The 23413-nt window shown below is 58.1% G+C and overlaps 1 protein-coding gene across 13 annotated transcripts in view; it reads left to right on the plus strand.

Moving 5' to 3' along the window:
• Nucleotides 1–23413, plus strand: part of ARHGEF10L (Rho guanine nucleotide exchange factor 10 like) — a 155474-nt gene that overhangs the window by 127589 nt on the left and 4472 nt on the right. For all 13 annotated transcript variants that reach the window (XM_058553030.1, XM_058553039.1, XM_058553029.1 and 10 more), the window contains 2 exons: nucleotides 2829–2977; nucleotides 18489–18663. In XM_058553030.1, coding sequence (XP_058409013.1) covers nucleotides 2829–2977; nucleotides 18489–18663 — 324 coding nt within the window. The remainder of the gene's footprint in view (nucleotides 1–2828; nucleotides 2978–18488; nucleotides 18664–23413) is intronic.

Consider the following 23413-nt stretch of genomic DNA (forward strand, 5'->3'; position numbering starts at 1 on the left):
ATCCTAGAATTGTGGCTCATGAGGGCTGGGAAGAACCTTAGAGGTCAGAGTTCTGTCCCTTTATGGTGCAGAAGGGAAAACTGAGTCCCAGCAAGGGGCGGCCTCTTGTTCAGGGCCCCACTGTGGGCCCTCTAATCAGAGACTGCCGTCCAGAGTCCTTTGTGATATAACAATATCGGTATTATTAAATTTTATCACAGTTCTGGAGGAAATTCTGTCCTGGAGTCAGGACTTCTTAGAGGATTTCTGGAGATGCCCAGCAAGTGGAGGGGTGGTCAGCGCACGTATGACCCTCAGGAGTATCAGACCCTAACCCCTACCCCAGGTAGTCGTGGCCCGCTCTGTTCCAGGACAGTGCAGGGTAGAGGGCGCGAGGGCTTCGGTGGCCATCATTGCTGTACCCATGGGGCAGAGCCCCCGTTTCCCTGTCTTTGGGGTGTGATCCAGGATCTCCAGCTGCTTCCTCCCTGGGAGGGGTCGCAGCTCCCACCTTCTGGCCCTCCCAGGTGGAGCTCCACCCCTGGCCACAAGCAGTACTCATCTCTGGACACTGGGGGGCGCTCAAAGCCTTGTGTTTTTGCATTTTTGAGGCTCTGGTGTCCTGGTGGGGTCAGCGCCCCTCAGTGGATGCCTGGCCGCCTCGTGGTCACTCGCCCCTCCTGGCCTCCAGTCCTGGCCCCAGAGCCATTCAGAAACGCTTGGAACCTGAGAGAGCAGCAGGGTTTGGGGAAGGAGGCTCGGACCAGAGTCAGCCGAGTTCCGATCCTGCTCGGCCCGTCACCTCGTGGGTGGCTTTGCACAAGTTCTCAGCTCTCGGGTCTCTGTGGTTGTATTAGTCAGGTGGAGTCAACACCCACTTCCACAGATTGTTGTGTTGTGGTACATGACACCAAACACTGAGAGCTAGTGAGCGCTGGGTGCTTCCGAGCTGTGTGATTGGGGCTGGTCATGTAAACTCTCTGTGCGTCATTTTCCTCATTGGTAAAAGAGGGATAAGAATAGAATCCGCCACCCAGGCCTGCTGGGAGTTAAGGCCATAATTCACGAACAGAGTGCCTTGTGTGCCTACATATGACGTTTGTAGCAACAGTCCATGCTCCTCACTGTGCGCCGACCTGTGCTAAATGTCCTGCACAGTTCATCTGGTGCCTGCAGCATCCTGTGAGGTGTAGGCACGGGGATCGTGCCCATTTTACAGATGAGGAGACTGAGGCTCAGAGGTGAAGTCACCTGTCCAAGTTCATACAGAAGCTTAGGGGCCGCAGCCAGGGTTCTGCCCCAGCCTGCTTCCCACGTGCTCATGTTCACAGGCTGGAAAGAGCTGGTCATGTGTTTGGGAGGAGTCCCTATCCCCCAGCTCCAGGAGTCTGCCCATTTTAAGTAGGACAGGAGGGAGAGCCTGTTTTACAGGTGGGGCAGCAGGAGAGAGAGGGAGAGCCTGGTGGTGGGCGTGGGGAGTCTGGTCTGTCCTCTGGGGGCTCCTCCTACCACATCCGGGCAGTGGCTCCCACCACACACCCTGGGGCCCCTCCAGCTCTGCAGACAGCTGTGCTCTGTCATGTCACCCGCGGCTGGCTCAGAGGGAGGGTCTGTGATGGTGCTGCTTCGTATTCCTTCCAGGGACCCAGTGGAGGGGGGCTGGGCACTGGCAGACCAGCAGCAGGCCCCACCCTGCCTCCCAGGCCTCGCCACCCCTGCTTGTCTCTCCGGGACGTGCCCCCACTTCCTCCTCAACCCCCCTTTCCCACCTGGCACTCTGGCAAGACAGGGCAGCCACGGGGGTTCTGTGTGATGTCGGCGCGACTTAGAGAAAACCAGTCTCAGTGAGCACTGCTCGCATGCCAAGGAAGATTCTCGGCGTGCTCTTGGGTGAGCCGCGCATCCCTGGGGTGGCGGGGGAGAGCCTTGTTCGGTGCCAGGCCAGATGCCTTCGTCTGCTCCGTCTTCAGGGGGTGGACTGGGGGCTGGTTGCCACTCAGGACTTCCTCCTTCCAACCCTGGGGCGGTGGCATCTCTGGAGGAAGAAGGGTATCAGAGATCTTGGTAGAGGTGACAGAATGTAGCGAGAAGCTCTGTGAGAAGGTGAGAGTCAGTCTCAATAAGCTAGGGTGTCAGAAAAGTCCTCAGAGACAATCTTGGTGGCTCCACCTCTCCCTATCTTACAGATGGGGAAACTGAGGCCTTGAGAAGGGGAGAGTGCGCTCAGTGTCCTTAGTGAGTTGCTAGCAGAACCAGGGCCAGACCCCAAGTCTCTTGACTGGTCCAGGACACTTCCCACCATGTCCTGCTGCCTTCTTGGCAGGACTGTGTGGATGTTGCCTCTTCTGGGAGGCCTCCGTGGATTTATCTGTATACAGAGTTCTTCCTTCCATCATGGCAGTTCTCAAGGCCCCCTCTGCATACCTGGTCATCTGTGCTGGCACGTTCTGTGGCAACTGCTGATTTACCTGCTGGTTTCTCCGGCCAGCCGGAGTTCCCCTGGGGGCAGGGTCTGTGTCTGATTCATTTCTGTCTTCCCAGTGTCTAGCACACGGCCTGGCCTGGAGTAGGTGCTTACTAAGTGTGTGTGGAATGCATGAACAGGAGAGAGGGAAGGAAAGTGAAGGGGGAGAGAGAAGGGAGGAGGGAGGTGAATTGGGGAGTACAGACCCCAGGGGGGCTGGGACATAATGGAGGCAGATGGGAACAGCTGCCATCCTGCTGGGAGTGGGGAGAGGGCTGGGCCCGCCACTGCGGGCGGTGGTTCTCGAGGCTTGAGGAGCCCTGGGCCCCTGGCCTCCTGCCACGCCCCCATCCCTGCTCCTGTCCTGCTTGCTTCCCCCCTCCAGGAGGCGTCCCCTGGGACCTGGAGAGCCCTCCCGTGTGCCTGACTGTGGGGCCCGGGCCTGTCCGCACCCTGCTGAGCCTGGAGGACGCCGTGTGGGCCAGCTGTGGGCCCCGGGTCACCGTCCTGGATGCCACCAGCTTGCAGACTCAGGTACTGCCCCTTCCTCGTGGCTCATGGCCCCGGGCCCTTGCGGCCATCTGCCGGGCACCCCCTTGCTGATCCTTCTTCCCTCTGCCTGGCGCTGCTCTCGGCTGTGAGCTGTGTCTCGGGGATCAGTCGGAGTTTGTCGGGAAGCGGAGGGGCCCGAGATCCCTGCTGGGCCCTGCCCTCTGCCCGACACGCACCCCCAGGGCTGCTGTGAGGGGAGGGGTCCCGACCGCACTGGGCTGTGATCGGGAGCCTGAGTTGTGTCTGTTGCTGTCTGTGGAGGCAGAGCTGGGGTCCCTGTCCTCGTGCTGGTACCAGGGCCCAGCTGTGCTGAGGGGATGGCCAGTGTGGACGCAGCCATCTTGGTTGCAGGGCTCTTTACACAGCGTGGAGGTGGAGGCTGCTGGGTCCTTGCCCCATCACGAGCACCGCCCAAGCCTCCACCCCGCCTCACCACACCCCAGGGTCCATCCTGGGTGGCTGGCCTGAGGCCTGGGTGGGGGCCCCCAGCGGTAGTCTGGTGACTCTACCATCATTGATTTGGTTGGATTATCAACTTGGAATGAGCTGCCAGCAGGCCCGGAGTGGAACTCTGGGACAGGCTCGGGTCAGGACAGACAGGCCCCAGGCAAGCTTCCACGCGAGGGCCATCTTCATTCGCCCACTTGGTCATCTCTCTTATGTCTATAGATCAGCTGCTCGACAGCCAGGCAAGGACACTAAGGAGGCCCACCGTTGTAGGCCCACAGGCGATCAGGGCTGAGTCCCCGATGACAAGATCCCCACTGGCAGATGGGGAAACCGAGGCCCGGGGAGCTGTGGGTGAGCCCTGAGCCCCAGGGTTGAGTCTCAGGGTCGTGGCGCCTACTTTCCCAGTTTTGTTGAAGTGCGAGGCTCGGTCTTGGGCACCGTGCGTGCCTGGCTCTGCGTTGCAGTTCTGCCTCTCGCCTTGTGTGCCCCATTTGTGAACACTGGTTGTCCCGTCTGTAAAAGGGGCATCTGTGTCCCTTCCCTGGGTCCTTCGCTCACTGAGTGAGAAGTGCCGGGAGCCACAGCCCTGGCCAGCACCAGCGCAGGGATAGTCCGTCAGCGGCTCCTCCTGGCCCTGGGAAGGGAGGTGGAGGAACGAGGGCCAGCGCCTCAGCCGCGGCGAGAGGCAGCATCGGGGCAGCACCAGAGGGTTGGAGTTTTGAGCTGTAGTCATCCTTTGAGAAGCAGAGGGCTGGGGGCTAAAGCTGACGCCTGGGCTGCCCCCCTTCAGGGGCTGCTTGGGCAGCACCCACCCCCCATGCTCAGGTCATGGCACGGAGGACCTTTGACCTCACCAGCACAGCTGGGCTAGGCCAGGTGGCGTGGGCTCTGGGGAGGGGCCAGGGAGGCACCCTCCCTGGAAGGGAGGGAAACCGCTGTCCCGGCGTTCATGATTTCTTGGTCCTCTTTCTCCTGGGCGAGCCCGAGTGGGGAGGAAGAGCCCTGAGTAGCTGCAGCCACACTCCCTTCCCAGATAGTGGTTCCCTTTGGGGCTTTCCTGCTGCCCCCCCACCCCCACCCCCGTCACTTCCCTCCAAGGGCCTCTCACCTCGGTCTTCTGGGAGGAAGATGAGCAGGGAGAGCTCGCTGCCCAGGGCCTTTGTGTCCCTGACTGACTTGGGTCTCAAGTTGCTTGGCAGGAAGAAGGACGAGGCATCTCTGACTCCTTGGCCTGCCCCCCTGCAGCCCCTCCCCAAGCCTCCCCGTCTTGTCCTCGTGCCAGGCCCAGGTGCCCTCCCAGCTTTCTCCTGCTGGCTCCCTGCACGGGCTCTGACTCAGCCCAGAAGGAGAGCCGTGGTGAAGGGGTGCTCAGCCAGCAGCTGAGCTGGGGGCCCAGTTTAGGGCAGCGGTGGGAGGGGGAAGGGGTCCCAGCCCTGCCCATGGGGCCTCCTGTTGTTGGGGGAGACACAGCCCTGCCCATGGGGCCTCCTGTCTGATGGGGGAGACACAGCCCTGCCCATGGGGCCTCCTGTCTGATGGGGGAGACACAGCCCTGCCCATGGGGCCTCCTGTCTGATGGGGGAGACACAGCCCTGCCCATGGGGCCTCCTGTCTGATGGGGGAGACACAGCCCTGCCCATGGGGCCTCCTGTCTGATGGGGGAGACACAGCCCTGCCCATGGGGCCTCCTGTCTGATGGGGGAGACACAGCCCTGCCCATGGGGCCTCCTGTCTGATGGGGGAGACACAGCCCTGCCCATGGGGCCTCCTGTCTGATGGGGGAGACACAGCCCTGCCCATGGGGCCTCCTGTCTGATGGGGGAGACACAGCTCTGTCCTTGGAAACCTCTAGTCTGATGGAGGAGACACAGACTGCCCCTGGAGACCTCCAGTGTTGGGGGAGACCCAGCCTCTGTTCTCCATATGGGGAAAATGAGCTCAGAGACACGAAGCAGCCAAGAGCAGAGAGAGAATGGAATGGGAAGGTGTCCGTTGGCCAAAGGACATTCTTAGCACTGCAGCAGGGGAAACGGGACACAAGGGAGGAGGCCACTGAGGAAACTGGGAGGCAGGATGGGAACCAAGAAGTGTTACTAACGAGGAATCTTCTAAGGAAGGGCCCAGAGGCTGTAGGACCCAGAAACCGTGGCCTGTGGGAGTCGAGAAGGGCCTGATGCTTGTTGGGGAGGAGGGGTGGACAGCAGGCCCTAGGGGCACAGAGCCGGTGAAGGCCCTCCCAGGGCCATGAGACTTTCTGGAGGGGGAGGAACTGGGGGGCATCATCAAAGGCAGCAGCCCCATCCCTGTCCCAGCCGTGCCCACCTCTGGTCCCCTGGGCCACCTGCTCCCTTGAAGGTGTGTGATTTGCCGGCAGGCTGCTTCACTTGGGACCCTGGCTCCCTGCCTCTGCCCCTGCCAAGCTGTGCACCTTGGACAAGGAACCGAGCCTTCCTGGGCCTCAGTCTCTTCATCTGTAAAATGGGGTGATAGCAGTACTGTGTAGAGTTACCGGGGGGACTGAATGAGAACATTTGTGTGAAAGGGCTGTTTCGTACGGTGCCTGCACATAGGAAGTATTCGATGAACATTAGTTATCACTGTAATTATTTGCCTAACTTGAATCCTCGTTGCCGTGTATGTGGTTTATTTGGAAAATCGAGCTGCTCCCTTAGAGTCAGTGTTGCCGGTCGGTGTGGGGCGTGTGTCCGCATTGCGGGTCTCCCATCCTCTCACTTCGCTGGCAGGAAGGCTTCCTCCTGCCGACAGCGGTCCGAGGAGCGTGAGACAGGTCGATGGAGGGAAGGACAGGGGCCCAGGCGGGCCCTGCCCAGCTATCACCAACTTTGCTCCTCACCAGCCGCAGTGCAGTCCTGCCCAGGCCCCGCAGCTCGGCTCTGGCCCCTCCGTCCCTGGGGCCGAGCGGCCACCAGGCTCCAGGCGAGGCAGCGCTGATTTAACGTTAGTTCTGGACCAGCTGCTCTTAAGAAGGAGATCAATATGGCCTTTCACCTGCTTTGCGCACCCCGGAGGGCGCACTCCGTGCCGGCTGCCTGGGTGGACAGAAGGCTCAGTCTCCTCTAGGCTCCATTGTCCCCCCCGCAGTTTGTGCCCTGTCATATGGACTCTCATTTGTTTATGGGCCTGCTTTTTACACCAACACGGCTTCCGGGCCGAGGATGGCACCATGCTCCTCTTGGATTCCCCAGTGTCCGGCTCACAGAGCAGGTGCTCTGAGTAGATAGTTGTGGTGGGTGGACAGATGGGTGTCCTGATTTCCAGGACCTCCGTGTAGGGTGCTGGAGGGACGCAAGTGACGAAGACCTGGTCTCAGCTCTTGAGGAGCTCAGAGGCCAGTGTGGGGGTCAGACTCAGGACTGTTAGTGTCAGTCCAGTATGAGGAGACCTGGGGGGCAAGCCCAGACCCCATGGGAAGCCAGGGGAGGTGTGAGAGGTGCCAGACCCAGCCGGAGGAGGGACGGGAGCAGGGGAGGTGCCTGGAGGTCAGGATCCTGGAGCTGGGCTGGGTAGGGGGTCGGCTGTGATGGGTGAAGGAAGAGAGGAGGTGGGGAGGATGCTCCGGGCAGAGAAAGCACCGTGAGCCCAGGCCAGAGTCAGCTGGTGGTGTGCGGGACCTGGTGTGGGTGGCGTCGGGGGAGGGGCCTCTGAGCTGGCCCGCCTGGGCTGTCGCCATTAGGTCTGCTTGGCCTCTGCGGCTGCCCCTGACCTTGCTGAGCCTGTCCCCCGCGGAGCGAGCGCCCACGGCCTGGCCTGTCTCTGTGTTTGATACTTGCCCCTCAGCTGTTTGTTCAGCTCCTTGAACCCAGCGGGGGCGGCAGCACGGCCTGTTAAATAATAATGCAGCTCACTGGGGCCTGTGTCAACACTGCATCCTCCATGTTCATTATCTAGATCGCCACCTTCAAAGTCTAATCCAGTCGTCTCGAGTTCATTTTATCCGATTGCTGGAGGGGAAGCCGGCTGTGGGATGATTGTTGCATCTTAATTTAAAAAAGCTTATTGGGTTCAGGCCGACAGGAGGCCGTGGCGTGTGGGGTGCGCTCTGCCCAGTCGGGATGGTCTGGGCGCTGGGGCAAGGCTGCTCCCTGACACAGCGTGGGCTTGGGGCTCTGTCACCCTGGTTAATGGGAGGGCTGCCGTGGTGACAGGGCGGGGTGGTGGAGAGCGGGCTGGGCTGTGAGCGTACTTCGTGCTGCTGGATCCTCAAGTCACTGCAGACGTGTCGGCTGTGCCCATTCGACAGATGGGGAAGTGGACCGGAAGGCAGGCCTTTTGACTCACGGGCTGGGCCTCTTCTCCCCAGCCATGCCGGCTCCTCTGTTCGTTTCTGAATGTGCCAAGCTCTTTCCCACTGCCAGGCCTTTGCCTCTGCTGTTCCCCCGGCTGGAACACTGTTCCCACAGAGCTTCCCTTGGGCGGCTCCTTCTCATCACCCTGGTCTGAGTCAGCTGCCATCTCCTCAGTGGGGCCTGCCCTGCTCTCTGCATTGGAGTCACCTCCGCCCCCAGTCATGGTCTTGTCACGTCACCTGGCTTTACTGTCGTCAGAGCGTTGATCACGTCCTTGCCTGTTGTTGTCCCTCTGCACCCACCGGGCTGTGAGCAGATGAAAACAGGGCCTCGTCTGTCTCGATCACTGGTGTATCCCAGGCTGGGAGCATCGCCGCCTCTCAGCCGGTGTTGGTGGGACAATATAAGGCCGCCCTTCCTCTGTAGGGCAGGTCGAAAGGTGGGGCTGGCATGACTGTGCTGTGCTCCTGTCCACGGTCTTTCTGGGCGGAAGGCTGAAAATCTGGGCTGGTGGAGGCTTGGGGCACTGCGGCCAGTTGGAGACGATTCCACTGGGCCAGAGAAATTGTGCCTTCCAGGAAGTAGGACAGGGAGGCTGCACCTGGAGAAGGTGGAAAGGAATTTGGGTAGAGGGCTTGTCAGAGGGTCTTGTGGCCGGGAGAGGTCAGTCCACTCAGGCAGGTGGGACAGCTGTGTCACACAAGGGCCCAGGTCCTACCTCTGACCTCCCTCCCCTCCCCCAGCCAGCCTTGAGGTGTTTCCATGGCAACCCCCTGTTCCCCCAGAGCCTCCTTGGTGCAGTTGCAGATGCACAGGCCTGGAGGCGAGGCTCCTGGCCCTGCCTGGAAAATGCCCATGTTTGGGCACTGGGCCTGGCTTCTGCGCAGCCCGCGGGCTGTTGTGAGGGTTCATTGGGGCAACCCCTCTCCCATTAGACCCCGGGTCCCCACCCTGGGAGACCCCTGTCTAGATCACCTCCTACTCCTCCACGTGCCCGGGGTCACACCCCCGTGACCCGCTGCCGCAGCTCGGGGCGGTTCTTCCCAGCACTGGCTGCAGCCGGACGTTGACGTGTTGGGGACCCAAGGCTCTGTAGGGCAGGACCATGCCTGGTCGGCTCCCGATGCTGCCATCACGTCCCCGGGGCCGAGACCAGGCCGACGCGTGGTAGGTGCTCAGTGAGGGGCTGTGAAGGGCAGGGGCGTCTCCGTCAGGGAGGTGGGCTGTCTGTGGTGGGTCTGCGGGGTGTGGCAGGGAGGTGTGGCCGAGGGGCCTGCAGAACCTTGACCGAGGGCTCCATTCTAATCGGCTTCAGAGCTGGGCACTGAGCGCATGAGGGTGTTTCCCAGAGTGCGGGCCGTGGATAATCCCGCCTTGCATGGGCTCCTGCATGGGCTCCCGTACCGCCTGCCGCCGCCGCTGCCCCCCGCGCCTGGGCGCTGGCCTCTGCTGCCGGCACTAATGCATTTCGCCCCTCAGCACGCCAGAAAAGAAACTTCTCTGGGTTCCTGGACACCAGCAGCCCCAGATTTCCCCCTGCCCGTCCCCACATACGCCCGCCTTCCACACCCTCAATTTGCACGTTTAGTGCCCAAACTTCGTTTGCATGTATTTGCCGCTGTAAATCTGTCACAACAGTGTGACGCGGCATGAATAATGCATCGCTGGGCTGTATTAGTTTTCTGTCTCCTATCTTATTTATGACACGAAACGGGTGGGAATTTGCGAAAACGAAATCCGGGCGCGGGGCTTCTTGGGTAATGGTATGCAAATTGGCGCAAGGGCGGAAAGATTCACCAAGTCCTCAGGTGCTGGGGAGCAACCAAGCGGGCACCCTGGTGTTTGGGCCACCGGAGCGTGCGGGTCAGGGGTCACATCACTTGGAGTCGTCTCTGTTCAGCAGTTTTGTCTTAATTTTTTTATGTATGTGTCATTCTTATTGTTGTCATCCTGTTATTTTTTAAAATTAAAAGTTAGCAGGTGAAACTTGAGAGCTCGATTTTAAGGTTGTGGAAGGTGGATGTTTTCCAGCAGCAGGAAGGATTGAAGTTAGATGTTCAGAAGAACTTCTCTCGGGAAGCTTGTGAAAGATAGGAGTGGGGTTGAGGGTGGGGATCCTGAGGGGCTGCCTTCCCTGAGGAGCGTTGAGGGGTCAGGAGTTGCTCCAGGCGGTGGTTGCCAACTCTGCTCCGGGGGTCTGGGGGTTGTGAAGGAAGTATTTCAAGGGATTTCTTGTGGGGCTGGGGATGGCTGAGGGGCAGGGTTCCAGGCCCCCCTCTCCTCACCCAGAAGAGCTCAGATCTTTCTTGTATCCAGTATTTGGTCTCTTCCTGTCCTGGAAGATTTAGGTTGATGAAAGGATTTCATGGTTTGAAAAAAAGAAAAAAGGTTCTGTGAAGCGTTGGAGGAGAAAAGGGAGACAGTAGAGGGAAGGCAGGTGGGAGGGGACATTGGGGGAAGAACAGACGGGGGACTGGAGGTGAGGGGGCAGACGGTGGCAGCAGGTGGCAGTCCTCCGCCGTCTGAGCCCCTGTCCCCAGCGTCTCCGGCTGTCAGTCTGTCCTCTCCTCCACGTCCCCCACCCTCCTGGTTACTGTCCCCTCTGAGCCCCGCTGCAGGGGTACGAGAGGACGGACGCCAAAGGAGCAGCTGCCCAGCCCCCTGGAACTGGGCAAAGACACATAGAGCCACGAGGACCCCCTGAGTACTGGGCCCTGCGCCTTAATACAGGCGGTGCTGAGAGTGCGAGCCCCGAGCCGGACTCCGGGGTCGTCGCAGACTGAATGAGATCCCACCCACAGAGGTTCAGGCCGGTCCTGGCGCTTAGTGATGGCTGTCTCAAATTTGGCAGCCAGGCTGGGGGAGGGACCACCTGGTGGGACCCTCTGAAGGGGGCATTCCCGGCTGCCCTGGCTGCCTCGGATGGCGGTCTGTGTGGGCTTGAGAGCTGGGCTGGCTGGCTTCGGCCCCTGGCTCTACCACCGATTGCCTCAGTTTCCCCACCTGTAAACGGGAATAATTACAGAACCTACTCCAGGATGAAGCAGCTTGATGTGCACAAGGCAGAGTAAGAGTCAGCAGCTGTTTTATGGTGATTAGGGGACTTGGTCGGGATCGTAGGGACCCCCCCTGTAGGTGGCGGAGCCAAGATCTCAGGGTGCTTCTGACTCTAGCACCCTGGCCCGGCACCGCTGTCCTCCGCCCGGGCCCGAGGCCCGTGGTCCATTGTGCCTGGTAGATGTGTGCGCCTGCGTCCGCCCACAGGATTGCCGATTGTCTGTGCGCAGGGACAGTGTCGTGTCCCTCTGTATTTTCCTGTGGAGCAAGTGCAGGCATTGAACCCACTTCTCTGTCTTGCTCTCCTTCTCCCTCTCCCCGGCCCTCATCACCCCTCCCTCCTGCACCAGCTCGTCCCTTCCCCGTGTGCTCGGAGCCTCCCAGAGCTCCTGGCTACCCCAGCCCCCTTGCCCATGGCCTTTGCACGACCACTGGGCTCTGATGGGGGCTGATGACCGCAGGAGCAGGGCGGGCCGTTGGCTCCCCCTGGTCATCTGGGGAGAAAAGGGAGTTTCGTGGTATGGGTGATGAGACAAGACCAGTGGCCAGCACAAGTCCAGCCCGGCTCAGAGGAGGCACACTGGATGTGGGGTTGCCCCTGCACACGTGCTCAGCTGTGGGGCAGACACACCTGCCATTGAGCCCAGGAGCCCAGGAGAGGAGTGAGCGTGGCCAGGTGGTGGACCAGGCCTCCTGGAGCCGGTTCAGTGAGATTGGGGTGGGTGGGAAGGGGCTCCTGAGCAGTGTGAGCGGACGCGTGGGCCCGAGGCCTGCATGCATGTGTGCACGAGAGCATGTGTGTGCACGTGTGCATATGCGTGTGAGAGACACTCGACGGACCCCGGTGGAGGCCAGGCACCTGCTTGTACAGGGCGAGGCTGGAGCAGCTCCTGGGACAGGACTCGTGCAAGGTGCTTGGTGGCCCCAGGTGGCTGCCAGCCCCGCCTCCCTCCTCAGGTGTCCATGGAGAGGAAATGCTAGGCTGGCTCGCATAATTGAAGAAAACAAAAGGAAATTAAATAGCACTAATGAGGAGGATATCAGTAGCCCATGCTTTGAGATGGTTTTTATATCCTACCTCCTCCAGGATAGCCAGATGCACGATGGATCTTAGTTTAGTTGAGTTTTTCAAGGCGAATGTTGGTGCGGCCGCAGCGTGACAGCTCTCCCTGCGGTGACACTTTCGTGCCTTGGTCTGGGTTGTGGTTGGGGTGGCAAGGGGGTCAACCCTGACATCTGTGCCCACCTTCTTATGTGCCTAGTGACAAATAAGCTTTAGTGCAGGAATTTCTAACTTTTGGGGGGCCAAGGGTGGCTTACAGACTCTTCTGAGATGTTGGCAAAGACAATTGACCATCTTTCTAGAAAAATGCACCAAAGACACCAGATTTTCACAATAAGTTCCAGTATGGGTTGTGAAAAGCTTGGGACTGGCTATCAGTCTTGGAGCTGACAGGGACGTCCATCCCTCTGCCCCTTCCAGGTTCCCCTGGTGGCCCTGAGCTAGGAGAGCCCAGCACCCATGAAGTGTCATGTTAGTCAGAAATGGCCTCACCCCCACTTTACAGATGAGTAAACCAAGACCCAGAGGCGTTAACCGACTTGCTGGTAAGAGGTAGAGGTGGACGTCACGTCTTAAGCCTCCCCTAGAAATGCCTCAGGCAGGATAGACCTGCTTCTGGCACCAGACCCCTGGCCTTGACCAGGTCAGATCCAGAGGGTGAAGCACGGGACGGAGCCCACACGAGGGTGTCTGTCGACGGCTTGGAGGTCACCTGTGGGCTGTGGAGTCCCGTGAGGGTGACCAGCCGCCCCGGCTTGACCAGGATGAGGAACTACAACTCACTTTCAGTGCTGCAGCTGGGGCCTCCCTGGGCCGACCAGGACGCGCGGGTCACCCTAAGGTGGAATCCTGGCTTTCTGCCGTTTCCCAAGCGCTGACTGTGAACGTCATTCAGCCGTTCAGTTTGTTTTCTCAGCTGAGAGCTGTCGATAAGAAGGAGATAGATAAGAAAGGGAAGGGAGTTGTTGTGCTAATTGCCTTTAAAAGATGCCTCTCAGCCTGCCCAGTGCAGCAGCCTGGAGCCTGACCTCCAGCTCTCAATCCACCACCTGTCCCCTGGATGGCAGAGTGACTCCACACCCCTGATTTCTCGAAGCTTCGGTGTCCTGACTGTTAGCTGAGGATGGAATGGTGGTGCCATCACCCCAGATTGCTGGGGTGTAAACAGAGGCAGAGTTGGTGAGGGGCTGCGAGTGGGTCCTCTCTGGGCCCATGACCGTGCCTCCCAGGGCGAGCTGCTTGTGGTGACGGAGCAGGGAGGGGGGGCAAGAGCCCCTTCATGCCCACACCTGCTGGGGTACTCTGCATGAGAGTGCTCGGGGAGAGCGCTGAGCTTGGGGCCCACAGCTCAGGCCCACACCCCAGCTCTGCCCCTGCCCAGCGGGGTCACCTGGGCTTGTCCCTCTGTTTCATAAAGGTCTCCGTGAGGGTGACATATTGCCCGGGGGAAAGGCCTGGCACACAGTAGGTGCCCAGCAAGCAGTGGCTCTGCCAGCCTGTGCCGCTTCTTCGAAGCTCCCAGCCCCCGAAAGCCCCAGCGCTCCCTCCTGGCTCCTTGGCGGCAACTCAGCTCTAATGACTTGGAGTGCCGAGAGGCTCACCCTGGGAATTTATAGAAACCAGGCACAGACACGTCACCTGGAGGCACATAAATATTGCAGGGCTGGAGGCTGGGCTGTGTCAGCACTATTTGGGGCCGTATCACTCACCTGAAACCCTCTGTGCAGACGCCTGCAGCGGGCTGCCATGAGGCTGCAGGGAGAGGGCGGAGGGGACGGGGTGCCCTGGGCAGGCGCAGCTCCCCGACCAGCTCCCAGTGGCAGCCCGCGTGCACGGGGCTCTCCCGGTGTGTGGCACTGTCCCTCGAACCAGCCATCAGACAGGCTCTCCTTCTCTCCCCGCTGACCGATGAGAGAGGAGACCTGGTTACCTGGCCAGAGACGGGCTGGGAGCCAGGTCAGACCAGGCTCTCCCCTCCGGCTGCCAGCGTTTTTCTTTTTAAATAACTTTGCTGTTTCCCTCCAACTTTTTATTTAAAAAAATTTCCAACTACAGGAAAGCTGAAAGATAGTATAATGAACACACATATATTCTTTTTTTTTTTAAATAATTTTATGTATTTATTTTTTCCCCCAAAGCCCCAGTAGATAGTTGTATGTCATAGCTGCACATCCTTCTAGTTGCTGTATGTGGGACGCGGCCCCAGCATGGCCGGAGAAGCAGTGCGTCGGTGCACGCCCGGGATCCAAACCCAGGCCGCCAGCAGCGGAGCGTGCGCACTTAACCACTAAGCCACGGGGCCTGCCCTACAATGAACACACATATATTCTTTACCTGGTTAATCAACTGTTAACATTTGGGCATAATTCTTCCCCCATATTATACATACACACGGGTAAACATTTGAAAGTCAGTTGTGGACATCATTTCACCTCACCCCTAAATACGTCAGCACGGCTCTCCTGCATGATTTCAGGGCATTACCATGCTGGTGCACTTGGCATCAATACAGTGTCCGTGTGCACATTTTCCTATTTGTCCCCAAATATCTTCCATAGCTTCTCAGCTCCCTCAGTCCTCCACCCCCCTGGTACCTGTGCTGCCAGCATGCCACCCACTGCTGCCGGTGTGCTCAGGAGGCCCAGCCAGGACCCCCAGGACCCGGCTCCCACAATCGAGCTCTTGGTATGGGGAGGGGTCCTAAGATAACCGAGGAGTGAGGGCTCGGGGCTGGGGCTGGAGCTGCTGTTGTTCATCTCTCTTCCTGCTGTTTCCCACCCGCCGTACCCTTGGGCTTGGCAGGTTTGCACAGGCCTTGTGCAAGGCCCTTCGGGCCTGGAGACAGACTTGCTGTGCCTCTGGAGAAATGAGCCTGGATTTCTGCTGCTGACTTCTCGTTTAATTAGATTCTAACGGCAGCACGCAGGGCTGACTGGCTGCACATTCTGGTGCAGCTTTCCGTGGTCCCAGGCCTCTCCGTTTCAGTGTGGTTGGCTTTTTTGGAGGCAGGAAGTGCTTCTGACTTTCCCATGGGAGCCAGGCAGCAGTCTCGCTGCACGCGTGTGAGCACACATGTGCCTTCTTGTGGGTGCATGTGTGTGTGCCTTTGTGTGCAAGCACGTGCATGCTGTTTTTGGGAGAAGTCTGCAGACAAAGCAGGTTGGGTGCTGGTTTCCATCCTGCTGCCCCATCCGTTCATCCATCTGCTCATTGACGGCGGGCACTGTGGGAAGCGGGATCCGGCCTCAGTGTCTCATCTGTGACCGGAGTGGGTGGTTCCTCAGCTGGCCTTTCCCAGCGAGGCCCCCCTCCCTCCAACAGGAGGTGTCTTGTTTGAACCAGGAGTTCTGCCTGGGTCTGGGCTTTCGGGATAGTTGTGTCAAGTGCAGGCTGGTTCAGGAAGATACCACCCCCCCTTGGGTTTCCTTGAAGGAGTGCTCCTTTCAAGAAAAGAGAACTGAAAGCCAGTGCTGTCAGGCTGTGGGCAGCAGATTTGGGGGGAAAAGGCCAGAGAGATGGAAATTCTGCCCTTCCCTGCGCACTGCATGGACTGCACCCAGCTTTGCGGAGGCCGTGAGGGAGCTGGGCCTCCCCGCAAATCCCAGAGGCTCGCTGGCTGAGCCTCCAGCACCTGGGACTTCACTGGGGTGGAAGAGGGGTGCTGAGGAAAAAGGAAGAGTGACCCCCCCCAGGAGGCCCTAGTCTGAGCCCCCAATCCGAGGGAGGAAATAGCTCCCTGCCCTCCGAGCGTGCCCGGCCTGATATGAGACGCCCTCCTTGTCCCTGGGGAGCCCCCACTTTGATGGAGACAACGTGCCCCAGCCCTTGGTGAGCTTCTGTCTGAGAGGGAGCTGCAGCTTCCGCTGTCGGGGTCCCCCAGTCAGGGGCGAGCTGCACAGTGGAACCCTGCCTCCTGAGGGCAGCCTGGTGCGTGTGGAGAAGAGGGTATCGCTCTGCCTCTCCCGGCCCCTCCTCTGGGACCCTTTCCTGTTCCCCTCAGCCCATTGGGCCGCCCCGCCCTCAGCCGTAAAGCTCAGCGTCAGGGACTGGCTCAGAAAAAGCAGTTTGGTTGGCTATCTCGCAGTCTTGCCTGCGTGGGCCCCGCTTTCTGATCGGGAATGAGCACCGAGTTCACTGGCTTGGCTCCCCAGGGAGACGCCCAGCTTCTTTATCTCGGGGGAACCTCCTGGTGAGTAGAGGCTGAGGTCCGGGTTGCAGCGACTTTGTGGCAAAAGAAACCGAGATGTGTTACTGTGGCTTCTCACTCGCTAAGCTCGAGGGAGGCCCAGAATTCCAGCCTCCTGCCGCACGGATGTGGAACTGAACTTTCAAAGGTAAACCTGATCATGTCACTTGCCAGCTCAGCCCCCTCCAGCACCTGAATACAATCTAAGCTCCTCACCGTGGACTTCAGGCCGCCTGGCATGACCCAGCCCCTGCCCACCTCTCCCACCTCTATCTCACCACGTGCTCCCCCACACTGACCACCTTTCTGGTTCTCAAACACGGCAAGTTCATTCCTGCCCCAGGGCCTTTGCACTTGCCATGCCCTTTGCCTGGAATGCTCTCCCCTTCCCCCAACCCCTCCTCCAGGACTGATTCCTTCACATTTTTTATGTCTCTGACTAAATGCTCCCTCCTAGAGACAGCTTCCCTGGCCCCCCAATCTTAATGGCTCCCAGTATTTTTTTCATGCAGCGATTATCACTATTTGGAGTAATCTTCATCTGTTTATTTTTTTAATAGTCTCTCACGGGAGCGGATGATCCATGAGAACGGATCCTTGGTTATCATCTTCATCAGTATGCTCCCAGCACCTAGACCCAAGCCTGATGGAGTGGGAGCTCAGGAACATCTGTTGAATGAATGAGGCCATGTTAGGAACTGGGCCTGTGCCGAGCTCTCCCTCAGCCAGGTCCCTATAACCCTCACGACAAATGGGGAAACTGAGGCCTAGGCCTCTGAAGTTATTGAGGAAATGAGATTTACTAGCAGGTCTGAGTCCAAATACATATTTTGTCCAACATCTTCCACTCCAGACATGCTCTTTATAGAAAAAGTGAAGAAAAACCCAGAAAACTGGAAAGGGGGAAAATCAGTGGGTCCTGCCCCTGGAGTAATCCTCAGTGTGCAGGTTTCTCCTCCCCTGCCCCTCCTCCTCCCCCAGTTTTGGATGTGGCCTTTTTTTTTTTTTTTTGCGCTTACAACTATAGCATTCACGTTTTTCTTCATTCATCACACAGTCTCTGTAAACAGGATTTTGAGTGGACGTAGGACAGTCCACCGAGTGGATACGGCAGAGTTACCTCACTCTCCCCAGTGGCTGGGCATTTAGGTTGTTTCTAGTCTGGTGTGCTGGGCTGTCTACGTTGAGTAACAACTGAATGTCGCAGATGGAATTCAGGTGTCCATCCGTTCATTCTCTGAATTTACTGTGCGCTGGGCCCTGTGCTGAGCAGGGGGATATTGAAGGGCCTAATGCTCAGCGTCTGTCCTTGGAGGTCACCGTCCAGTGTGGGAGGCAGCTGAATAGAGCCACTGTGGTGTAGGTGTCTCCGGACTAGAAGGCAGAATATGGCACGTGGGAGGAAGGGGCCGGGGCAAGGGCGGCCGGGGCAGGCTTCGTGGAAGAGGGCCGTCACCCTGAAGGGGAGTCTTCAGATGTTGAAACGCTGTTCGCAGGAGGGCAGTGGGTGATGCACGGTGCAGACCGGTCATCGTGAGGGTGGAGGTGGGGCAGCGTGGTGCATCCTTAGCATCGTCCAGGCCCAGGCTTTGGTTGGCCTGGAGCAGAGGGAGCCTGCCAGGGAAGGCAGGAGTTGGGGCAGAGCTGGGGCCTGGAATGCCCAGTTGAGGAGCTGGCACTTTTTCCTGCAGTGGACAGGAAGCCTTGACCATTTGTCTCCTCTCTTTAAAAAGGGTTTGTTTTTTCTTTAAAGATCAAAATTATACATACACCTGTAACAAAAAAAAAAATCAAATAGCGTGGAATGGTTTATCCTCAAAGGCCCTTACCACTCCCCCTCCCAGTCCTGCTTCCTGGGAGAGAATGCTTTCACCTGTTCTGTTTTTCGTCCACCTGGCACTTTCCTTGTGACTCTGACTTGTCTGCTCTGCTGTTTCTTGACTTATCAATTTTTGGACATTATGTGTTGCCTCCCGCTGTGAAAGATGAGGATTTGGCTCACACGACCACCCTCCCTTCCCCGATGGTTCTCTTGGTGCCTTTGTGACTTTACATGATCTGTGTGAGCTGACACTTCCTTGTCCATTGCCTTTTGGCTGTGTCTTTCCCTCGTGTCACAGTGGCTGCCAGAGCCTGGTCTTGTCGACTCCTAAGAGCACAGTGTGTGGAAATCTTCCCCTGCTCCTCGGTCTGTGTTATACTGAGGGTCACTTTAGATTGGCCACGTTAGAAGTGTTTACTCCAAGGGAATTAGCAGACATGACAAACCAGGACCGGCCCCCCCCAGCTGTTAGACATTTACCAACACACCACTGCCGGGCTCTGAGGCTTCCTGACGCTGGGTCAGGCACAGGCTGGGTTAGCTTGGCCCCCAGAGGCTCGGCTGGCAGGCCCTGGCCCAGCACCAATGCCTGTCCCTCTGTGCCGCAGCAAAGCTTCGAGGCGCACCAGGACGAGGCCGTGAGCGTGACGCACATGGTGAAGGCAGGCAGCGGCGTCTGGATGGCCTTCTCCTCCGGCTCCTCCATCCGCCTCTTCCACACCGAGACACTGGAGCATCTGCAGGAGATCAACATCGCCACCAGGACCACCTTCCTGCTGCCAGGTGAGGCTGCTGCTGGAGCATCGTGTCCTGCTGTCCCGGGTCTGTGGAGGGAGGAGCTGACATTCCTGCAGCACCTTCCACACCGGGCAGGGGTGGGGCAGGGGTGCGTCCAGGCCAGCCCATCTCGCTCACCCTCGAGGCAGCCTTTGGTCAGCCTTGACAACTGGGCCTCTGAGAGGGGAGGGAGCGGGGTCAGGATGTGAACCCAGGCCCGTCCTTCTAATGCCCCTCGTGCTGTCATCGCGTGCTCCCTCCCACTGTGTCACCGCAGCCTGGGGCTGGCAAGAGGTGAGGCTCCGAGCTCAGCGGACTCTCCCAAGTCAGGCAGCTGTGGGAACCCAGGCCCGTCTGTCTACACCTGCCACTCCTCAGGACCAAAAACCCGATTCTGCCTCAAATCACCTCAGAATAAGGTGACGGGAAAGACAGAAGGCCAACCAAGGATCTCTCTCCTTAGAGGTTTTTTAAAGAAAGGCGACTGTCCCTCTTAGTTTACCCGTCAGGGATTGGAGGCAGGGGGAGGTCGAAGGGCTTGGACGGCATCCCCTCGGGGGCCATGCTTCCTCCTGCAAAGCTGTTTGGGACATGAGGTGGAGAGGAATGACGGTGAAGGACTGAGATCAGAGCTCGCCTAGCACCCTGCCCCCGCCCGAGGCCTCCGTGGAATTGGCTCCCAGCAACTCCCTTACCATCAGCTGCCCAAGATGCTGCCCAGACCCCTGCGGGCTGTGCAGGAGGGCGCCAGGGCGGACACCTGCTCAGGGCCTGTCCGCGCCCCTGCTGGCTTCGGAGCAGCCCACAGCGCCCGCAGGGGTCAGCTTGCATCCCGGCTCGGCCCTGCCTCCATCGGGCAGACACGCTGGCCTGGAGGGCGCAGGGGCCCCATCCCGTCCAAGCACCACAGGCTGGGCTGGGAGAGCCGAAGGGCCCGGGCTCAGGGACAGAGAGCCGGCCTGGCAGGCTGGGGCCTGGAGCTGACTGTTACGAGAACTCGGCAGATGGGCGATGGCGGAGGCTGGAAGCGGCCGTATGCTGAGCCGGGGACTGATCTCCATGTCTCATGAGGCAGAGCCAAGGGCAGGCATGTTAGCCAGCCCTTCAGGGGCCGTGGGGGCCTCTGTCTTACCCCGGAGGCCTGGTCCCCAACTCCAGGTAGGGCGCCAGAGATCACCCCTGCTCCTGCTTCCTCCTGGCCAGTCACGACCGTCCTTGAGTCTGGGCTGGTGGCCGTGGGGCTGGTGGGCACTAACAGCAAGATCAGCGACAAGAGCGATAATGTGTAATAGCCGCCATCCCGCCACGAGCGCTCCAGAGACCTGGGGCCCCAGTGCTTTACGTACGGGGTCTCATTGTCCCCCTTGTCCAGGTGCAGAAACTGAGGTTTGTTTGGCACAGTGGCTGGTGGTGGCCCAGAGGCAGGACCCGGAGTCACATCAGGTTGGACTTCTTTCAGAGTGTCACTGTGGGTAATGGGGGAGGAGGAGACGGCTTCAGAGGGGCCGGAGTCCTGACTCGGCCAGCACGGGGTTTCGGGCAGGTCTCTTGGCCTCCTGGAGCCTCTGGTCCCTCTATGGATGGGAGGTAGTTCCTGGCTCGGGGTTAATGCCATCAGGCACGGGAGGATGCCTTGCCTGGGCCTGGGGCATGGTAGGTGCACCAGGAGGATAAATGCCTCCCTAACATGCTCCCTAGCGTGTGGGGTAGGGCCTGGTGGGACCTGGGGCATGGGACTTTTCTCTCTCTTTCCTTCTCTTTCTTTCTTTCTCTCGCTCTCTTTCTTTGTTTCATTGTATTTCGCCATTATACAAGGTAAATCCATTTTAACTGCAATAAAAACTTCTCTGTATCACAAAAATATTTCCACATTTATGCTGATAGCTAAATTTTTTCAAGTTAGTGGAACAACAGCAAAGAGGATAATCTGATGGGCCTTTTTAATCTTCTCAGTCTCACCTGTGGGGGCGGAGGAGGGTGAGAGGAAGAAACAAGTGTATCCCGCGGCCAGAGGCAGGATTTGTGGACAACCCGACTGCAGGAGAAAAACAGCCGCTCCCAGCGGCACGACTGACTGTACTGTGTGTGTTTAAAATGCATTTTCACGTCCGTTGACTGACTTAGTCTTTGCAGTTAGCCTTTACAGAAGGAAGGGCATTCGTTATCATTAAGATTATTTCAGAGCCAGGTAAACTGAGGCCCAGGAGGTTAAATGAGTGGCCTAAGGTCATACTGCTGGGGAGCCCAGAACCAGCACTCGAATCGCAGCTCTCACAAACTTACTGGGCAGCTTCCCCTTCCCGGGCTCAGTTTCTGCTTCCGTACAATGGGCTGAGATTTGAGTGAGGGCTTGGCCGTGCTGCCTAGGGCAGACCAGAGCCCGGAGTCAGCCAGGCCCAGCTGGACTCCTGGCTCTGCCACCTTCCAGCTCTGTGACTGGGAGCGAGTGGGGAAGCTCTCGGATCCTCAGTCCCTGCCTCTCAGGGAGGTGTGGCCTTATCCGAGCCGGTGCAGGGACAGCGCCCCACAGTCCCTGGCTCAAGTGAGTCTCGGTGCGTGATGGTGCGGTAACCTTCATCTGCATCACCGTCGTCTTGGCCATCCCTGCCCCTCATCGCACTAGCCCCTGTCGGCCATGCATCTCCTTCGGGCCTCCTTGCTCAGCCCGCACCCTCCCATCAGTGCCCTTCCCACCGCATCAGCTACACCTGAGCAGACAGACGTCACCTCTCCGCTGCCAGACCTCCCTGGGGCTGGACCCTGGGGACGTCTGGGTGGGGGCTGAGGTTCCTGGGCGCAGGGCTTCTCACAGGCCCCCAGGAGTTACTGCCCTGGGCCTCCTTCCCCCAGGCCTGATGGTTCCTCATCAGCAACACTGGGGAGCCTGGGGCCCTGCCCGGCCAGGACCCCCAAACCCAAGAGGAGCTGGGTGGAGCCAGCCCTGGTGGAGGGCGGCGTCAAATCTGCCCCTCACTGTGCCCGGGGGGAAGAACAGAGCCGGATTCTTAAATTCTTTATTAGATATATTGTTAAAAGGCTTTTTAGTATTTTTTCTTCCCCCACACCACCAAATGAAATGATTGCATAATTAGTGATAAATTTGTTCCTCCTCGAAGTGTGGATTTTTTTAAGGGCGTGTTCAAATTTATCATGCTTCCTTCCCCCGACCCCTTTCTTCCACTTGTGTACCCGACTGGCATTAATGCATTTTTTTGAACCTAAAATCCCTCCTCCTCTTAATTAGACAGGTCATTAATAAAATGTTCTCGGACGGCCTGGGCTTTTTCAAGTTGTATATCTCCAGAGAGATGGCTGGGGTGAGTTGAACACGGCTGCATTAAGTCTCGGTGATAAAATATTTATCCACCATTAGAATTTTTTTCTTTCCTTTGGACTGTTTGTGAAGTGCCTGCTCTTTTCCTCGAGGCAGAGGGGGAGGAGGAAGGGCCCCAGAATGAGGTCTGCAGATGAAGTCATTTCTCAACTCCGGCGTCTCTCGGTTTCTCGCTGCCTGCCTTTCATTTGCGGTGTTTGGCTGTCCAGTAGGGGCCGAGAGGATGTGGGGGCATTGGGAAATGATCTCTTGCTGGCCTCAAGGCCCCAGGGCCCTGGAAAAGAAGGTGAGGTCCGGGAGATGAAAAATTGTCACTGTTCCCTTTCTTGGCTTTATTAGTTTTGGGGGTTTATGGCTCTGATGGAGCTGATCTTAAGACATTAGAGTCTAATAATAATTACAAATATTACCCTAATAGCCTCCGTTTATTGATTGTATACTATGGGCTAAGAGCTGTGCTCAACTTTGTATATATATTATATATACTCCTGTATGTATACTGTGTGTATATAACATACGTACAGTCATGTGCTGCATAATGACGATTTGGTCAATGATGGACTGCATAGAGGACGGTGGTCGCGTAAGATTAGTGGCGTGTAGCCTAGGTGTGTAGCAAGCTGTGCCATCTAGGTTTGTGTAAGTACACTCTATCATGTTCACACAACGACGAGGTCGCCTGACGATGCATTTCTCAGAATGTATCCCCGTCGTTAAGCAACGCATGACTGTGTACCTATGTGTAATTCTAATAATCATAAAATTGAGCAAGGTAGGTTAATGACTGATTAACCTATTGACTGATGAGAGAAAGAAAATGACTCGTCATTCACGCAGCTAGTAAGTGACAGCAACACCTGTGTCCTTTTTCATTTCTCTACTTTCATTCCTTCCTTCATTCACTCGTTCACTCACAGATGCTCTCTGAGCGTCTACCGTGAGCCAGGGTTCCCGGCCAGGAGCTGAGGAATCGACTCTGAGCGCACAGCTAAGCTGCTGCCCTCCTGAAGCTTACATTTGGGAAGGCAAACAGTAAATAAGCAAAGAGGAAAGTAGAGGCACGACAGACCTCCAGCAGGGCCGGCAAGGGAAGCGGGTGGTGACAAGGGAGAGGGCGCAGCCTGAGCCTCTCGCTCTTCGATTGCAGGAGGGCTGGGAGCACCCGCCGCTGGGCCGGAGGCCGTCCTCATGGTTTAAAGCCTACACTTTCTGAACGTATGCAGGTGTGGGAAGAGCCCCAGCTCCGTGGACACCCAGATCCTGTTTGTGAAATCACCCCTGTTGTTAAGTGACAGACTGGCTTTTTTTCAGTGTGGTTTGCACTGAAAAACTGAATCATTGAATCAGCATTATGAATATGACTTTTTGAGTTTGCATCATGTCACCAGGCTCATATAGTCCCCTGCCTGCTGACAGCTCCAC

The sequence above is a fragment of the Diceros bicornis genome, chromosome 13, assembly GCF_020826845.1.
Source record: "Diceros bicornis minor isolate mBicDic1 chromosome 13, mDicBic1.mat.cur, whole genome shotgun sequence".
Classification (NCBI taxonomy): domain Eukaryota; kingdom Metazoa; phylum Chordata; class Mammalia; order Perissodactyla; family Rhinocerotidae; genus Diceros; species Diceros bicornis.